At 47.1% G+C, this 16048-nt stretch overlaps 1 protein-coding gene across 1 annotated transcript in view; it reads left to right on the top strand.

Annotated features, from left to right (window-relative positions):
• Nucleotides 1-14230, top strand: part of dthd1 (death domain containing 1) — a 64263-nt gene extending 50033 nt beyond the window's left edge. Inside the window, exons 9-10 of the mRNA XM_078559716.1 lie at nt 5592-5643; nt 13950-14230. Coding sequence (XP_078415842.1) covers nt 5592-5643; nt 13950-14230 — 333 coding nt within the window. The remainder of the gene's footprint in view (nt 1-5591; nt 5644-13949) is intronic.
• The last annotated feature ends 1818 nt before the right edge of the window (nt 14231-16048 follow it).

Raw genomic sequence — 16048 nt, forward strand, 5'->3', positions numbered from 1 at the left:
GGGCTGCTGCGATGTCCCCTACCCCCCGCTTGGCCACAGGAGGTCCACCAGAGTCATCAATCTGGCCTGAGAGGTGGTGGTGGTGGCGGTCAGCATCACCGGAGCACAGAGGAGGCCCAGTGCAGGGAGAGGATGAATGGTCTCGTCCATTCCACCAGGGTAAGTCACTCGTCTCATCATTCTCAACTCACACTCACAAACCCATCACATATCCATAGGGGTCTCACATGTCAAGGGACAGCAGTGCTAACTCTCACACACACCGTCACATCTCCATCAGGCTCATATCCTCTGGAGCTCACATCCTCATCCTGTCCATGGCTCCACTCATCACACAAACATTCCACACAGTGCCATGTGTCCTGCTCACTCTATCTCCCTCTGTTTTCATGCAGGAGAAGATGGCTCAAAGCAGCAGGTGAGGTCCCAGATCAGGCATGGAGTGGCCTACATTAGGCCCTTCACTCACTTTGCGGACTGTGCCAACACGCTGACTGGTGAGGACGTGGACTGTGAATGTGATGATGATGAGGATGGTGGCGAACACCCATGTGAGGGTCCTGCACCAGATCATCCCTCTCAACACAACTGAGTATCCTCTTTCCTGTTTTTCACTCTGCTGACATGCACCAATTATCTCTACTTTGGTTCACGGGGAGCTCTGCCAAATGACTGATGCCTTCAGCCAGCCATTCAGGTCCTCACCTCCTGTCAAGAGGACACCTCCTCCATTGAAGAGCTGGAAATAAGCAGCCTGGAAGACCCATCACAGCGCTTACCCACACCCTCCACCAGCGCAGAGATACACACCTTGGTGGGACCTAGATCTAGAGCAGCCTCAGGTTCACAATCTGGTGGTCACCACATTGACACGCGTTTGCAGCAGGAGGAGGCAGGTTCAGCTGAGCTCCCCAGCCCTCGGAGGACTGATGGGCATCAGGTATCTGTGAGGAGCGAGTCAGATGACGAGCCTCAGGATTCGGCCTTCCAACTCATCCTGGAGAGTCAGCCAAAGGCTGGGGAATATCATGCAGAGCTGTTGGAAGCCCTCAACAGAGGGGATTGTGAATCAGAGGAATGCGTCCGCCTGCTCTTTGATGAAGTAGCACCCACATGTGTGCGTATGGAGGTCTCCATGGGAAGGATAGTGGACGCCATAGAGACCCTGGTCCTGCAGAACGTGATGATGCGCACAGACCTGCACTCCATCTCGGTAGTTATGGGTGAGTTCCTGCAATGGCAATGCAAGAGGGAAATGGGGCACCTTAATATCCCTCCAGGTGCTCCTTCCTCTCAAGGAGTCAGGCTAGGGCCCTCAGGCACCTGAAGGGAGGAGGAGCAGCAGCTGGACACCCCTGGGTCATCTACTCAGGAATCTCAAAAGCTCTCCTCATCCTCTGAGTATCCTTTGCCTGTGATCCCCTCAGCCTTGTCCTCTGTCACTGGAGAGGGAGCAGCTGGCCCACAGGAGGACAGACAAAGCAAACTGAGACCCTCAAGGACTCGGCACTCCAGGGGAAGCACGCCAAAGTCATCAGAGGCAACATGGCCAACCATTGCACAGGCTGTCTCCACCCTTGCTGCGGATGTCAGGGCAGCACCTAGAAGAAGTGATAGGCCTAGGAAAGTTAGGAAATTCTGATCACAAGCGGTTGCACGGGCAAACACATTTTTCACTTTCTAATCTGAAAATATATTCACTTTCACTGAATAATGTGTAATGTGTTTGTAACGTAATGTATTTCAGCTTCATTGACAGGCTTCGTGAGTCCTCCTCTTGCATCCCCACCCTGACCAGCAGTTCAGTTGCACGCAGCAGGACCATGAGAGCTTCTGGAGGGAGAGGTGTGTGTGTTTGCGTGGCAGGGCCTTTTGGAGTTTTGTGCAAGCATTCTCCCATGCATGTAGAGCCTTCATCCTTCACACTCATCTCACTGTGCTGAGAATTTTCAATGCTGCCTGCTGGGGCTCTCTTTCAGTTGTCTATCTGAGCTGACCTGCATCTCCACCCACCCACTGACTGCACTCCCATGCAGCACCTGTGTCCATCCAACACAGGGCTCCGCTCACTTTGGATTTGACAAACATGGTTGTGGTAAAGTTCTTGATTAGCTCCGCCGACCTTTCCCCTCATGCAGTCACCCATGCCCTTTCCCCCATCACTGTGGACCCTCCCCACCCCCCGGCCCGGCATCACCTTCCACCTCTCCACCGTCACCTACCAACCCAAACCCTTGTCATTCCACGATGTCCAGGTAAATGTGCATGTTCTCTACCTCCCGGAGAACCCCAGCCCATTCACATTAACTTCCCCGACCTCCTCCTTCCCACCCCCAGGGTCTGTGTCCCCAACAGTGACCCCCGCCACCTCTTCTACTGTACCCTCACCCTCCCACTCTACCAGCTCCCTCTGCCCCCTCTCACACTTCCAATTCCTTCCTACCACACCCACCCTCAGTTCGCTCCCCAGGAAGCAGTCATTGACTCCACAAACTCCTCCCTTGCACATTCACCTGGACATCCCCCTCCCCTTACTCCCTCCTCCGCCCTTACTCCCCCCTCCACCCGGACACTTTCCCCTTTCCGGACTCCCTCCCCCCTGAACACCTTCCCATCTCCGAGCTCCCTCCTCCCCCGGACACCTTCCCCTCTCGGAACTCCCTCCTCTCATTGAACACTTTCCCCTCTCTGAATTCCCTCCTCCCTCTTACACTTCCCCCCACCATGAACCCATTCCCTTACACCCTAACCTCCCCCTTTACACATACCTCCCCAGTTGCAGCATTCTCCACCATTACATCCTCTTCCCCAGTACTTTCTTGAACCCCCCTTACACCTTCCATCCCCCTCCAACCTTACCCCCTGACACCTTCATTCCCCCCCACCTGACCCCCCCAACACTTTCGTTCTCCACGCCAACCTCACCCCTCGACACTTTTCATTACCCCCCGCGACCTCACTCCCACTAAAACCTTTTGTGCCTCCCAACTTCGCCACCGCCCCCATACGCCTTCTATTCTCACTCGCACCTAGAGCTTCCTCTCCCGCTGCTTCACCGATCATCTGTAGCAGCCCATGGCCAAGATCGTGACGTTCCGAAGCAGGCCCGAAGCATCAACGGAAACCTCCCACTTCCTGGGAGCTGTTTTGTGGTGGAGCCACATGCATGAGGATCCACCCAGCATGCGATGCATGTGTTTGTCCAGGGTCTGGTAGCTGTAGGCCTCCAGCATCATCTCCTTCTCAGATGCCAGCAACCTCAGCAAAGCCCTAAAGGTAAGTCCCGGCTTCTGCACGTCACGTTTCTCCAGACTTATTCTGGGCCGGCTTGTTTTCCTGCAGGTGTAACGGTGAATCGGGTGTGGGGGGAGAATTCCAACCGGGCCTTACCTTGCATCTCATTAGTGGGATGCAAATTGGGTTCACACCGGCCTCCAGCGGGATTCGCTTTCCACCATGGCAGACACCATCGGATGACCCCACTGTGATTTTACCCTGGTGTGAAACCGATTTTTGCCCCCACGCCGAATTCTTCCACCCCCCCACCACCCCCACCATGATACCCACCGCCAACAGGACCAGATGATTCTGCCCATAGTCTGCAGGCAAGTAAGGGATCAATTCAGCAATTGACACCCTACTTGAGGGCTAATGATATCGAGATGGTGCTGCATTGGATTATTGTGAAGATAATCATCCTTTGGGCTGCTCCGTGACACAATCTCTATAATTCTCCATTGAACCATGCCTGGAAGGAAGCAGAGACTGCCTTGAGGTTGCGGTCGACCTGCAGTTGTCCTATGGTGAACCAATCCCTACACCAAATGGCACAGATCTGCAGCTGGCTTGCTGCTGAGCTGGAACATGTGAACACAATTGTGTCATTTCCTGGATGGCACAAAGCTGCCTGTAAATATTGGCCTGGGCCATCTGCAGAGCGGCAATTAGCCACACCAGTCGAACTTTTCCATGCCTTAACGCTGCTTTGCATTTTTTGCCGGATCTTCCAAGCCTAGCTTCTCCAGAAATACAGAGTGTGGCACCCCTCAAACAACTCCACCGTAGTGTTTGCATTTGGGGGCGGGGGGAAGATAGGGCACGCCCCCTTTTTACAGCACGAGCTGCAGTAAGGTAAGTTTATATGTCTAGTATGAATGTTAGTGAATGGATGAATGGGTGAGTAGATGAATGAGTGAATGGGTAGGACCGTCGGGTGTCTAAGTGGGTGAGGTAAGTAGCTAGGATGGGTGAGCTAAGTGAATAGGGTGGCAGGTGGGTGAGGTGGCAGTTGAGTAGGGTGGTAGGCGGGCTGACTGGTAGGCAAGCTGGTTGGTTGTTGTGCAGGTTGGCAGTTGGGTAGGGTGGCAGGTGAGTTAAGTGGGTAGGTGGGTGAGTGTGTAAGTGTTTTGTGGGTAGTCAGGTTGGGAGGGGTAGTCAGGTCGTTGGCTAGTCAGGTCAGGTTGGGGGGTAATTGGGTTGGATCAGGTCATGGGTAGTCGGGGGTTAACGGGGCGGTTGAGAGGGTTGGAGGGTAGTCGGGTCGGGTGGTGGTAGTCGGGGATCAGGTGAGTAGTTGGAGGTTCACACCTTGACATGTCGTCTTTCATGCAATACCAAGTAAAACATGGAACGTTATGATCGGGATACCTATGGTTCAGGGAGGTAGTCTGGGAGTCAGGGGGCATAGTTGGGTCTGGTCAGGGGGCAGAGGGGGGAGTCAGTTGACCAGTAAGAGCGATTGAGCAGTCAGTTCTAGAGTTACCCAGGAGTTAGACTAGTTTTTAATCTGTCTAATGTTTCTTGGGTAACTACCCAGGCAATTGCTGCGGACCTGCCTGAAGTCTTGAACTCTAGCTCAGAGTCAAAGACATTTGCTGGGGGCCCCAGGGAGCAGGGGAAATTGCTCATTGGAAATTCAAACTGTCCAGGTAATTCCCTTGTAGACTTCCGTGGGATCCCGAGGCACACGCCCTGCATCTGGTCCCCAGAGATTGGAAGATCTGGGCCATTGTTTATGGCATCATGGGCAGTTCAGCCAATCAAGCTTTGTTGGTTGGAATTCGCCCTGATATGTCGTCTTTCATGCAATACCAAATATTTGAATATTATGATCGAATATTATGAATATTATAAAGAATCACTCAACAAAATAGCCAGGCCTCCACACACCTCTTCCATCAGACCTGTGGCCACAACATCTATTTGCAGGTATGGCTGTTGTGCACTAATGGCTGGGCAGCTTGACTGTGTCCTTCTCGACTTCATCCAAGTATCTCAGTTAGGAGCACACAAAAAAAGAAAATGATCAGAAAAGCAAAAATGAAAGGAAAAAAAAGAAAGAATATGCATTTATAAAGCATCCTTCAGGGACTCAGGCAACTCCCAAGCATTTCACAGCTAGTGAACTATTTTTGAAGTGCAGTGACTGCTGCAGTGTAGAGAGATGTAACATGCAGGACAGGAAAATTGCCTCCAGGAGAGGAAGAGTAAAGGGAAATTCTTCAAAAGACATTTTCTGCGGCAATTTAGCTTCACTTGTTTTATTTTGACTTTTGTTCGTGTTATTCCATTATGCTCTATTTTTATTACAGAGAGAAAAGCTTCTTAGTCATTCAACAGCTGTGAACAAAGTTACTTCACTGGGTAAGGAAAAGAAGTGGCGTTACTGGCTTGGAATTTCCTCACAGCCATCTCCAATTTGGCCGGCATTATAGGAGCAGCTCTGAGGAAATTATTGGCCGTTATTTATTAAACGTAATGGCGGTACGTGAGTCATGGGAATTTTAGCATAGGTGAGGGTATGGGATTGGGTGTGGGTGGGCGATAAAGGGGGAAAAATTCCAAGGGTGTTAGGAAGCTGGCTCCAACAAGCAAACCTCTGGGTTTTACTGAGACAGAATAAGGGATAGGCAGCCAACTTGCTCCAGGTTGGGGGCCTTACCCACATGCAACTTCTCTAGATTCCTCCCCACCCAGTGGAAGTGAATCCTGTCACTCAGGCCAATTTCTACCCTGAACCTGTCAATGATGAAAAATGCATGTGGGGCAAAAAGGACCTCTGGGTTTCCCATCTAAAACTGCTCCCATCCACCTTGATTATCTATATAACTTGCCTCAGTAAATACCTAGCCCTTTGTTTCAAAGTCCTGTCACAGTCTAAAAGGAATGGGCCTCAAGAAAGGTTAAAGGTAAAGAAAATATTTCTGTGAATTATTCATAAACTTGACATGGTAAAAACAGTTTTTTTCTCCCTGGGGGTTCTCAAACCTGCCCCCATGCAGCCAGAAAATCAAAATGCACATGCTTTTTTCCCATTCCACAATTTAAGTCATTTCCTTTATTCTTGTGCTTATTGTCAGGCTCCCCATTTTTTTCTCATCATCCCATTCTCCTGAGCAAACCTGTTCCCTAATCCTCTAATACAAAATATATTTTATTTCCTTAATCAAATGATACAGTAATGATAATGTCCATTTTCCTGAACCCACTTTCAGGGTTCCTTGTGGGATTGTGCTTCTTTCAATTTAATATTCTGCATTCTCTTTCACATTACACTGGGAAGACTGTATGTAGATTGGGTGACCGCTTTGTGGAACACCTCAGTCAGTCCGCAAGTGTGCCCCCAAGCTTCTAGTCACCTGTCATTTTAACTCTCCACCTCGCTCCCGACCTGATCTCTACCCCCAGCCTCTTACACTGTTCCAGTGAAACTCATCCAAAGCTTGAGGACCAGCGCCTCATCTCTTATTTAGGCACTTTACTTCCTACTTGATTTAGCACCATGTTCAACAACTTTCGATCGTATCTCCATCCCTATTTTCTTTTTGGATGGCTTCTGTTGGTGATGATTCTGCTAGTGACATTTATACCTCCAGGCCGGTCATTTGTTCCTTTACTTATTCCATTAATATCTCCTTTTGTCTTGCACCATCACCCCTTTTGTCATTTCATCTCTCCTGCCTTCCAGACTATCACAGTTCTCCTTTTTTGTTCTTCACCTCTCCCCCCCAGCCCACTATCCCTGTTTTGGTGTTTGTTTACAATCTGTTACATCTCTAACTTTTCCAGTTCCGGCTCCAAGGCCAATGACCTGGAACAGTAACTCTGATTCTCTCTCCATCCACAGATGCTTCCTGACCAGCTGACTATTGCCAACATTTTCTGTCTTTAGCTCAGGTTTCCTTTCCAGCTCTTGAGCCTGCCAACTCTATCCTTTCTCCAAAGTCTGAGGAATCCTCCCCCTAGATTGATGGCTATAATTTCTGGAGATGAAGAATTCAAAATAAAGTAGAAGTGAAGGAAAGGAGAGAACAAGAAAATGAAGGAACAAGTAACAGGAATATGTGGAAAGAAGTGAAAGGGCTTGTGCAAAATTTTGTAGCTACATGGGTACTTGAGCCATATATCATTAAAAAAATAATGTGCAGCAGGCTCAAAAGTATGGAATTGGATTTTTAAATTGTTACCCTAACATAAATATGACAGTAAAAAACTCATACATTGTATGCTATATAATTCAAAATAAAATCAATATGTTTATATATATATATATATATTACTGATACATACAGTATATGTTAGGACCTCTGACACACTGCAAATTGAAATGTTCTGAAACAAATTCAAATCTAAACTGGGCTGTTAATCCCCAATCATCCTGGTTCTTCCCTAAAAGAAACCCTGTGACTATTGTGCATTACAATACATCTCCTTTTGCCAATGCATTTATTCTACTTCCCTGCTTTGTTGGCCAGTACCATTTCAGTTTGTCACAAGGTCTTGCAGGAAAACAAAACTAACTCAGCCCTGCTCTTGAATTAGACCCAAAATCTCAGTGCAATGCTGACTTAAAATACTTCCATTCTGCTTTTGAATAACACAGCATCCCAAGTTTCCCTTTTCTTTTGCATTTTCTACATCTGATGAGGATGCAGAAATGTAAATTGTATGAAACTGATTGTCAGATTGTACATTAATTCCTCTAATAACACTAGGTGTGGCTCAGGAATAAACTGCTGCCAGGAAAAAAACACCCTGGCATTTATGCTTCCTGATCTGCTGTTTAAGTCATAAGTGGACAGATTGGTATCATCATGATGGTTCTTTATTTCTGACTTTTGGATAGAAAGTAGTTTACTTTTTGCAGAACACTGTTAGTTCTTTAGATTTAATGATGGAGGCTGTGTTCAGTAATGTGCTTTCCCCCACCACCATCTTGTGATGTATTGGAGGTCGATGGAGGAGAAAGAACAACCTGCCTTGGCAGCTGCTGAAAACCTTTACCTGGTCATCACCTGGGCTATTGATGGACTACCATGCTAAATTAAATAAAAATAGAACTCTCACATACAAACCTCTTTCAATTTTCATACCATTGTTCCACTTTTCCATACTTTTATTCTCCTGTTCTTTCAGCTATTGATTGGCATGATGGTGCTGTCCCTTCCACTTCCACTTCTACTGGATGCCTTTTATGCCAAATATGCACTCAGGCCTCTTCCTCTCTTCGTGGCTGCAGCCAATGTCGTACCCTTACCTTCTCCCTTTAGTCTGATAGGATGCTTGGACCCTGAGTTCTGAGTCACAAAGGGGCTCAGTTCTGGAGCACTTTGCATTAATGACTAGGAAAGGCAAAACCGCTCTTAGTGCTGCAGAGTGTCACATTCAGAAACAAAAACGACAACAACTTGCATTCATATATTGCCTTAAATGTGGTAAAATGTCGCAAAGCAATTCTCAGGCGTGTAAGCAAAAAAAGTTTGACTCTGAACCATATAAGGGAATATTAGGGCAGATTACCAAAATCTTGGTGAAAGAGGTAGGTTTTAGGGACGTCTTAAAGGAGGAAAGAGAGACAGAGAGGCAGAAAGGTTTAGGGAAGATATTGCAGAGTTTAGAGCCTTGGCAGCCAATGGTGAAGCAATTGAAATGGGGATGATCAAGAGGCCACATATCTTGGGGGGTTTTGGGTCACATATCTTGGGGTTTTGGAGGGTACTGGAGAGTGGAGGGCCATGAGAGGATTTGTAAACAAGGAATGATCATTTTAAAACTGACCTGTTGCTCAAATGGGTGCCAATATTGGTCAGTGATCACAGGGGTCATGGGCAACAAGACTTCATGTGAGATAGGACACAGGAAGCAGAGAACATAGCAACAGGGAAAAGGCCATTCAGCCCCTCAAGCCTGTTCCACTATTCAATGAGATCATTCAGCCTAACTCCACATATAACAAAAATCTATCAATCTCAGATTTAAAATTCACAATTGACCTAGCATCAATCACCATTTGTAAAACAGATTTCCAAAGTTCTACTACCCTTTGTGTACTGAAGTAGGATCTGGTTCTACTTATAAAATCATAAGATCATAAGAGAAAGGAGCTGGAGTAGGTGATTCAGCCCACCGAGGCTGCTCTGCCATTCAATAAGATCATGGTTGATTTGAATGTGACCTTAAATCCATTTTCCTGCCTGTCCCCCATAACCCTTGACTTCCTTGTTGATCAAAATCTGTCTGACTCAGCTTTGAATATATTCAATGACCCAGCCTCCACTGCTCTCTGGGTAAGAGAATTCCTAAGACTAACAACTTTTTGAGAGAAGAAATTCCACCTCATCTTGGTCTTAAAAGGGAAGCCCCTTATTTGTAAACTGTGCCGCCTATTTCTACATTCCCCCACGAGAGGAAACATTCTCCCAGCATCTACTATGTCAAGCCCCCTCAGAATCTTCTTGGCAGAATTTTCTGCTCATTGGGTGGGTGCACGCCCAACTCAAATGAATGTAAAATGATGTGCGATATTTCGGTCGGTGGGTGCGCGTGGGAATTGGCAGCACACCCGTCGGAAATTAACAGGCCTATTAAAGCCATTAAAGTACCAATTGAATTAAATTTTTTGCTACTCGTCCGACCTTATGGTTGGCGGGCAGGCGAAAAGGCCGAGTGGCCACGGTTGGGATGAGGTTTCGTACAGTGATTTTAAAACAACAAAAATTTTTCAAGCTAATTTCTAATATGTCCCTGCTCATGTGACAGAGTCACATGAGTGGACATGTTATAAACATTTATAAACTCTTTATTTTCATTGTTCAGAATCTTCATCTCCCTGAGGCAGTTCTATGCTTCAGGGAGTGTTCCTGCACACACCCACACATGCGCGAACTTGTACGCTTGCCCCCCTCGCAACACTCAACCCCCCTGCCCCACCCCCCACAAAGACAGCGCTGAGCGCATTTCATGCTGGGCGGGCGTTAATTGGACCACCAGTGTGAAACCGTGGTCGGGCCCCGATTGCGGGCAGCGGGCGGCTTCCTGACGGCTCCCACTTGCCTCCGCCGAGTCAGCCGATGAGGGCAAATTTCTGCCCTATATGTTTCAGTTAGATTGCCTCTCATTCTTCGAAGCACCACTGAGTATGGGCCAAATCTGCTCAACCTCTTTACTGCATGAATCAGCCTAGTGAACCTTCTCTAAACTTCTCCCAATGCATGCATATCCATTCTAAAGTGAGGAGACCAGAACTGTCATAGTACTCCAAGTGAAGTCTCACCAATGTTCTGTACCATTGCTGCAAGTCCATTCCATCATCCTTGCATAAAGGCCAGCATTCCATTTGCCTTCCTAATTACTCGCTGTACCTTTCTTTTTTGGTTATTTATTCTTTAATAGGGTGTAGGTTTGCTGGCTGGACCAGCATTTATTTCCCATCCTTAATTGCCCTTGAGAAGGTGGAGCTGTCTTCTTGAATTGCTGAAGTCCCTGTGGTGTAGGTACACCCACAGTGCTGTTAGGGAGGAGGTTCCAGGATTTTGACCCAGCGATAATGAAGGAAAAGTGATATATTTTCAAGTCAGGATGGTGAGTGACTTGGAGGGGAACTTCCAGGTGGTGATGTTCCCATGAGTTTGCTGCCCTTGTCCTTCTAGGTGGTAGAGATCGCAGCTTTGGAAGGTGCTGCTGAAGGAGCCTTGATGAGTTGCTGCGGTGCCTCTTATAGCTGGTATACACTGCTGCCACTGTGTGTCACTGGTGGGGAATTGAATGTTTAAAGTGGTGGAAGGGGTGCCACACAGGTTGCTTTGTCTTAGATGGTGTCAAGCTTCTTAAGTGTAGTTGGAGCTGCACTCATCCAGGCAAGGGGAGAGTATTCCATCACACTCCTGACTTCTGCCTTGCAGATGGTGGGCAGGCTTTGGGGGGTCAGGAGGTGAGTTACTCACCGCAGGATTCCTATCCACTGACTTGTTCTTGTAGCCACAGTATTTATATGGCTGGTCCAGTTCAGCTTCTGGTCAATGGTAACTCCCAGGGTGTTGATAGTGGGGGATTCAGCAATGGTGATGCCCTTGTCAAAGGGAGATGGTTAGATTTGCTCTTGTTGGAGCTGGTCATTGCCTGACACTTGTGTGGCGTGAATGTTACTTGCCACTTGTCAACCCAAGTCTGAATGCTGTGCGGGTCTTCCTGCATATGAACGCTGGCTGTTTCAGTATCTGAGGAGTCACAAATGGTGCTGAGCACTATGCAATCATCAGCGAATATCCCCACTTCTCACCTTTTGATGGAAGGAAGGTCATTGATGAAGCAGCTGACGATGGTTGGGCCTAGGACGCTAACCTGAGGAACTCCTGAAGTGATGTTCCCATGAGTCTTTCACCTCTCCCTGCAGCAGCACTGCCGCACTGTATTTCTAAGTTGCCCGTGCCGCCAGTTTCATTTTATTCTTCGTCTCATCGGACGCCTCAACAAGAAACTTTGTCTCTTTCTTTCAGGTGCAAAGGAACGCAAGCTCCAACAACTCATCAACATCAACACCTATCCAGGACCCTCCACTCCTGCCTGTCCCTCCGTCCCATCCCGTCTTCCAATCCCAGCCCCGGCTGTGTGTTCACCATACCCCCTGACCTTCCCCTCTCCGATGCTGAATGTTCAGTGCTCAGCAAAGGACTCAGTTTCATACCCTTACGCCCTCATCTCAATGAATTTCGGGCTCGGCACGATGCTGAACTCTTCTTCCGCCGCCTTTGTTTCCGTGCTCACTTCATTGGGCAGAAGTCCTCTCCCCGTTCAACGGATCCTTTTACCCGCCTCCAATATTCTCCCTCCACCTGGACCCCTCCCTCTGGATTCTTACCTTCTCTTGATCTTTTCATTGAGAACTGTCAGCGTGACATTAGTCGTCTCAATTTCTCTTCTCCTCTCACCCACTCTAACCTGTCTCTCTCTGAACTTGCCGCACTCCATTCTCTCAGGTCCAACCCTGACATTGTCATCAAACCTGCTGACAAGAGTGGAGCCGGTTTTATCTGGCGCATTGACCTCTACCTCGCAGAGGCTGAGCGCCAACTCGCAGACACTTGCTCCTACCTCCCCCTGGACCATGACCCCACCACTGAACATCAAGCCATTGTTTCCAGGACTGTTACTGACCTCATCTCCTCTGGAGATCTTCCTTCCACAGCTTCCAACCTCATAGTCTCCCAACCTCGGACGGCCCGCTTCTACCTCCTACCCAAAATCCACAAACAGGACTGTCCCGGCAGACCGATCGTGTCAGCCTGTTCCTGCCCCACGGAACTCATTTCTCGCTACCTTGACTCCATTCTCTCTCCCCTTGTCCAGTCCCTTCCCACCTACATCCGTGATTCCTCTGACACCCTACATCATATCAACAATTTCCAGTTCCCTGGCCCCAACCGCCTCCTCTTCACCATGGACATCCAATCCCGCTACACCTCCATCCCCCACTGGGATGGTCTGAGGGCTCTCCGCTTCTTCCTCGAACAGAGGCCCAAACAATTCCCATCCACCACTACTCTCCTCCATCTGGCTGAACTTGTTCTCACACTGAACGATTTCTCCTTAAACTCCTCTCGCTTCCTCCAAATAAAAGGTATGGCTATGGGTACACGCATGGGCCCCAGTTATGCCTTTCTCTTTATGGGGTATGTGAAACATTCCTTGTTCCAGTCCTACTCCAGCCCCCTCCCACAACTCTTTCTCCGGTACATCAATGATTACTTTGGTGCTGCTTCATGCTCTCGTCTGGACCTGGAAAAATTTATTAATTTTGCTTCCAATTTCCACCCCTCCATCATTTTCACATGGTCCATCTCTGACACTTCCCTTCCCTTCCTTGACTTCTCTGTCTCAATTTCTGGTGATAGACAGTCCACCAATATTCATTACAAGCCTACCGACTCCCACAGCTACCTCGACTACAGCTCCTCACACCCCACTTCCTGTAAGGACTCCATCCCAATCTCTCAGTTCCTTCCCCTCCATCGCATCTGTTCTGATGATGCCACTTTCAAAAACAATTCCTCTGACATGTCTTCCTTCTTCCTTAATCGAGGTTTTCCACCCAAGGTCCCTCAAACGTGTCCGGCCCATCTCCTGTGCATCTGCCCTCACACCTTTTTCTCCCTCCCAGAACCATGATAGGGACCCCTTGTCCTCGTTTATCACCCCACCAGCCTCTACATTCAAAGGATCATCCTCCGCCATTTCCGCCAACTCCAGCATGATGCCACCACCAAACACATCTTCCCTTCACCCCCCCGGCGGCATTCCTCAGGGATCGTTCCCTCCGGGACACCCTGGTCCACTCCTCCATCTCCCCCTACACTTCAACCCCCTCTGACGCACCTTCACATGCGACTGCAGAAGGTGCAACACCTGCCCCTTTACTTCCCCTCTCCTCACCGTCCAAGGGCCCAAACACTCCTTTTAAGTGAAGCAACATTTCACTTGCACTTCTCTCAATTTAGTCTACTCAGAAATGGGCCTTAGCAAACTATGCAGTTGTCTAAAAGGCAACTCATCACCACCTCCTCAAGGGCACTTATGGGCAATAATTGCTGGCCTTACCAGCAACATTCAAATGATACAAATGAATAAAAATAAAATCCTGTTCGTTAATCATGTCTGAACTCTTTCACTTACAGAAACAACATCTGAGAATCTGTTTTATTGGCTGGCTTCAGAACTTTCTGAAGAAGATGCCATAACGCTTGTGACATCCCTTTGCATTCGGCGAAGCGCCATTCAGCTTGTTAAGCTGACCAACCCTGATCATTTAACAGATCAGATTTTCAAACTTCTCAACATGTGGAAAAAGAATCTACCAACATCGACAAATAAAATACAGATCCTATCCCGACATTTGAAAAGGTGCGGAAGGGAAGATTTAGCAGAACAGTTATGGTCAAAACAGGATTCTGGATGAGAAAATAGCAGGGAGGCATAATGAAAACTTTATAAGTTAAACTTTCTACTCGTATGCTCCCAATATGAACCCTCAGCTGTCTTGACTGTATAATCAGTAAAAATTGTGCACACTGTCCATGATTTCCTATCCATTAAAATGAATGGATGGAAAAACATGGTGCACATAAGTGTGATTTCCTGATAGAGCTCCTAGTGGATGAAGCCACATGCCAAAAGTGCCGAGTCAGAAAACATATCCTGGTGTTCAAACTAAATTGGTGACGCCTCCCTTTGAGTTAACCTCCTTGGCATTATGAAAGCAATGTATTAGATAAATAGTGACACAAATATGGTTTTCAACAATGTTTTTGATGAACCCAAGAGAGTGGGTCACCTTTCCAAAGAAAATATACCTAACCAAACAAGATTGTTTATTATTCTAGAACTGTTTCTTTGATATTTCTTCCACAATACGTAGTGTAGCTGTGCATGACAACTTTAAGGAATCAGTAATGTGTTAATCAGCGACTAGACTGAATTATTTTCAATTGTAATACAGGTGCTTTGGTACACTGACATGCAGCTCCAGACAAAAGCAAAATACTGTGGCTGCTGAAAATCTGAAATGAAAACCAAAAATGCTCGAAATGCTCAATAGGTCTGGCAGCATCTGCGGAGAGAGAAACAGAGTTAACGGGCTGGATTTTCCTAGCCCCATGGAGAATGTTTGGAGGCAGGGAGGGGGAGCCGGGAAAGTAGAGGAGAGCTATGTCAGGTCATAAGCCCTGTCACTGAGGAAGTTTCCCAGAGATGGGTTGGGAAGAGGATTAACAGCATGCAACCCAAAAGCAGGCAACTGATTAAGGTCATTGTCACCCTCATTAGGGATAATTTGTGGCCTCCCTGGCATTTGCCATTGGCAGAGGACCACCCCCTGCCCCCGCCCCGCTGTTCACAAAGGCCATCAGTATAACTGGGCTCTGATGAATTCTGATAAAAGGTCCTTGACCTGAAATGCTTGCTTTGTTCCTCTCTTTTGGTTTTACGCAGACTTCTGGATTTGATTTCTAGAAAATATATAATTGTCAATATATATAATAAAGATACATATCTATATAAAGAGAAACCATAGATTAGTGTTGGGATCATAAGCAATTGGAAGCAGTATTCATATCGCATAAATTTCTCTAATCCTCATCACCTAATATGTATTTTCTGTTCAATACATTAGCCCGTGTCATTCCACATTTAGTCACAAATGCAATTCTGTTTCTTCCTCAATACTAAAGTTGTTTTATTTTATTAGGTAGAGTGCTTTGCATCTTCATTTATTTGTGCTGTGGGCTTTGAATAGAAATGATGAAATGAGGATTATAAAGGATGGCAGTCAGTAATAAAGACTCAGACACAAAAAAGAGGGCGAGACTCAGGAATACAAGCATTCTAAATAGTCCCAATAGTATTTAATGGAAATGTCACACAAGGTCCAGAACCATCAGGTGTGAACTGTACCTAAAAGCATATCATGTGGTATATTACTTACACATGATCGAAGGAAACTAGGGAATGTTTAGTTAAGTCTGAAGGACAATTCTCTCTGAATGCAATTTCTGATAAATGCAAAAACAAGTGTTATCAATGGTTAGGGGCCTGAAATTCTGTTCCTATGCACCATTGGTATAAAGAGGGAGTGGAAAACCAAGGGTAGAGGCCAATGGAGATGATTTTAACCCCAAACTGGGAATGGTGCACCCCCACAGCCAATGAAAATGTTCTCAAAGCTGACTCTTTGCTGTGATTTCTGGAACTTATTTTTTGTGTGTTTTTGCTTTCTTTG

This window comes from Cetorhinus maximus, chromosome 1, assembly GCF_964194155.1.
Source record: "Cetorhinus maximus chromosome 1, sCetMax3.hap1.1, whole genome shotgun sequence".
Classification (NCBI taxonomy): Eukaryota; Metazoa; Chordata; class Chondrichthyes; order Lamniformes; family Cetorhinidae; genus Cetorhinus; species Cetorhinus maximus.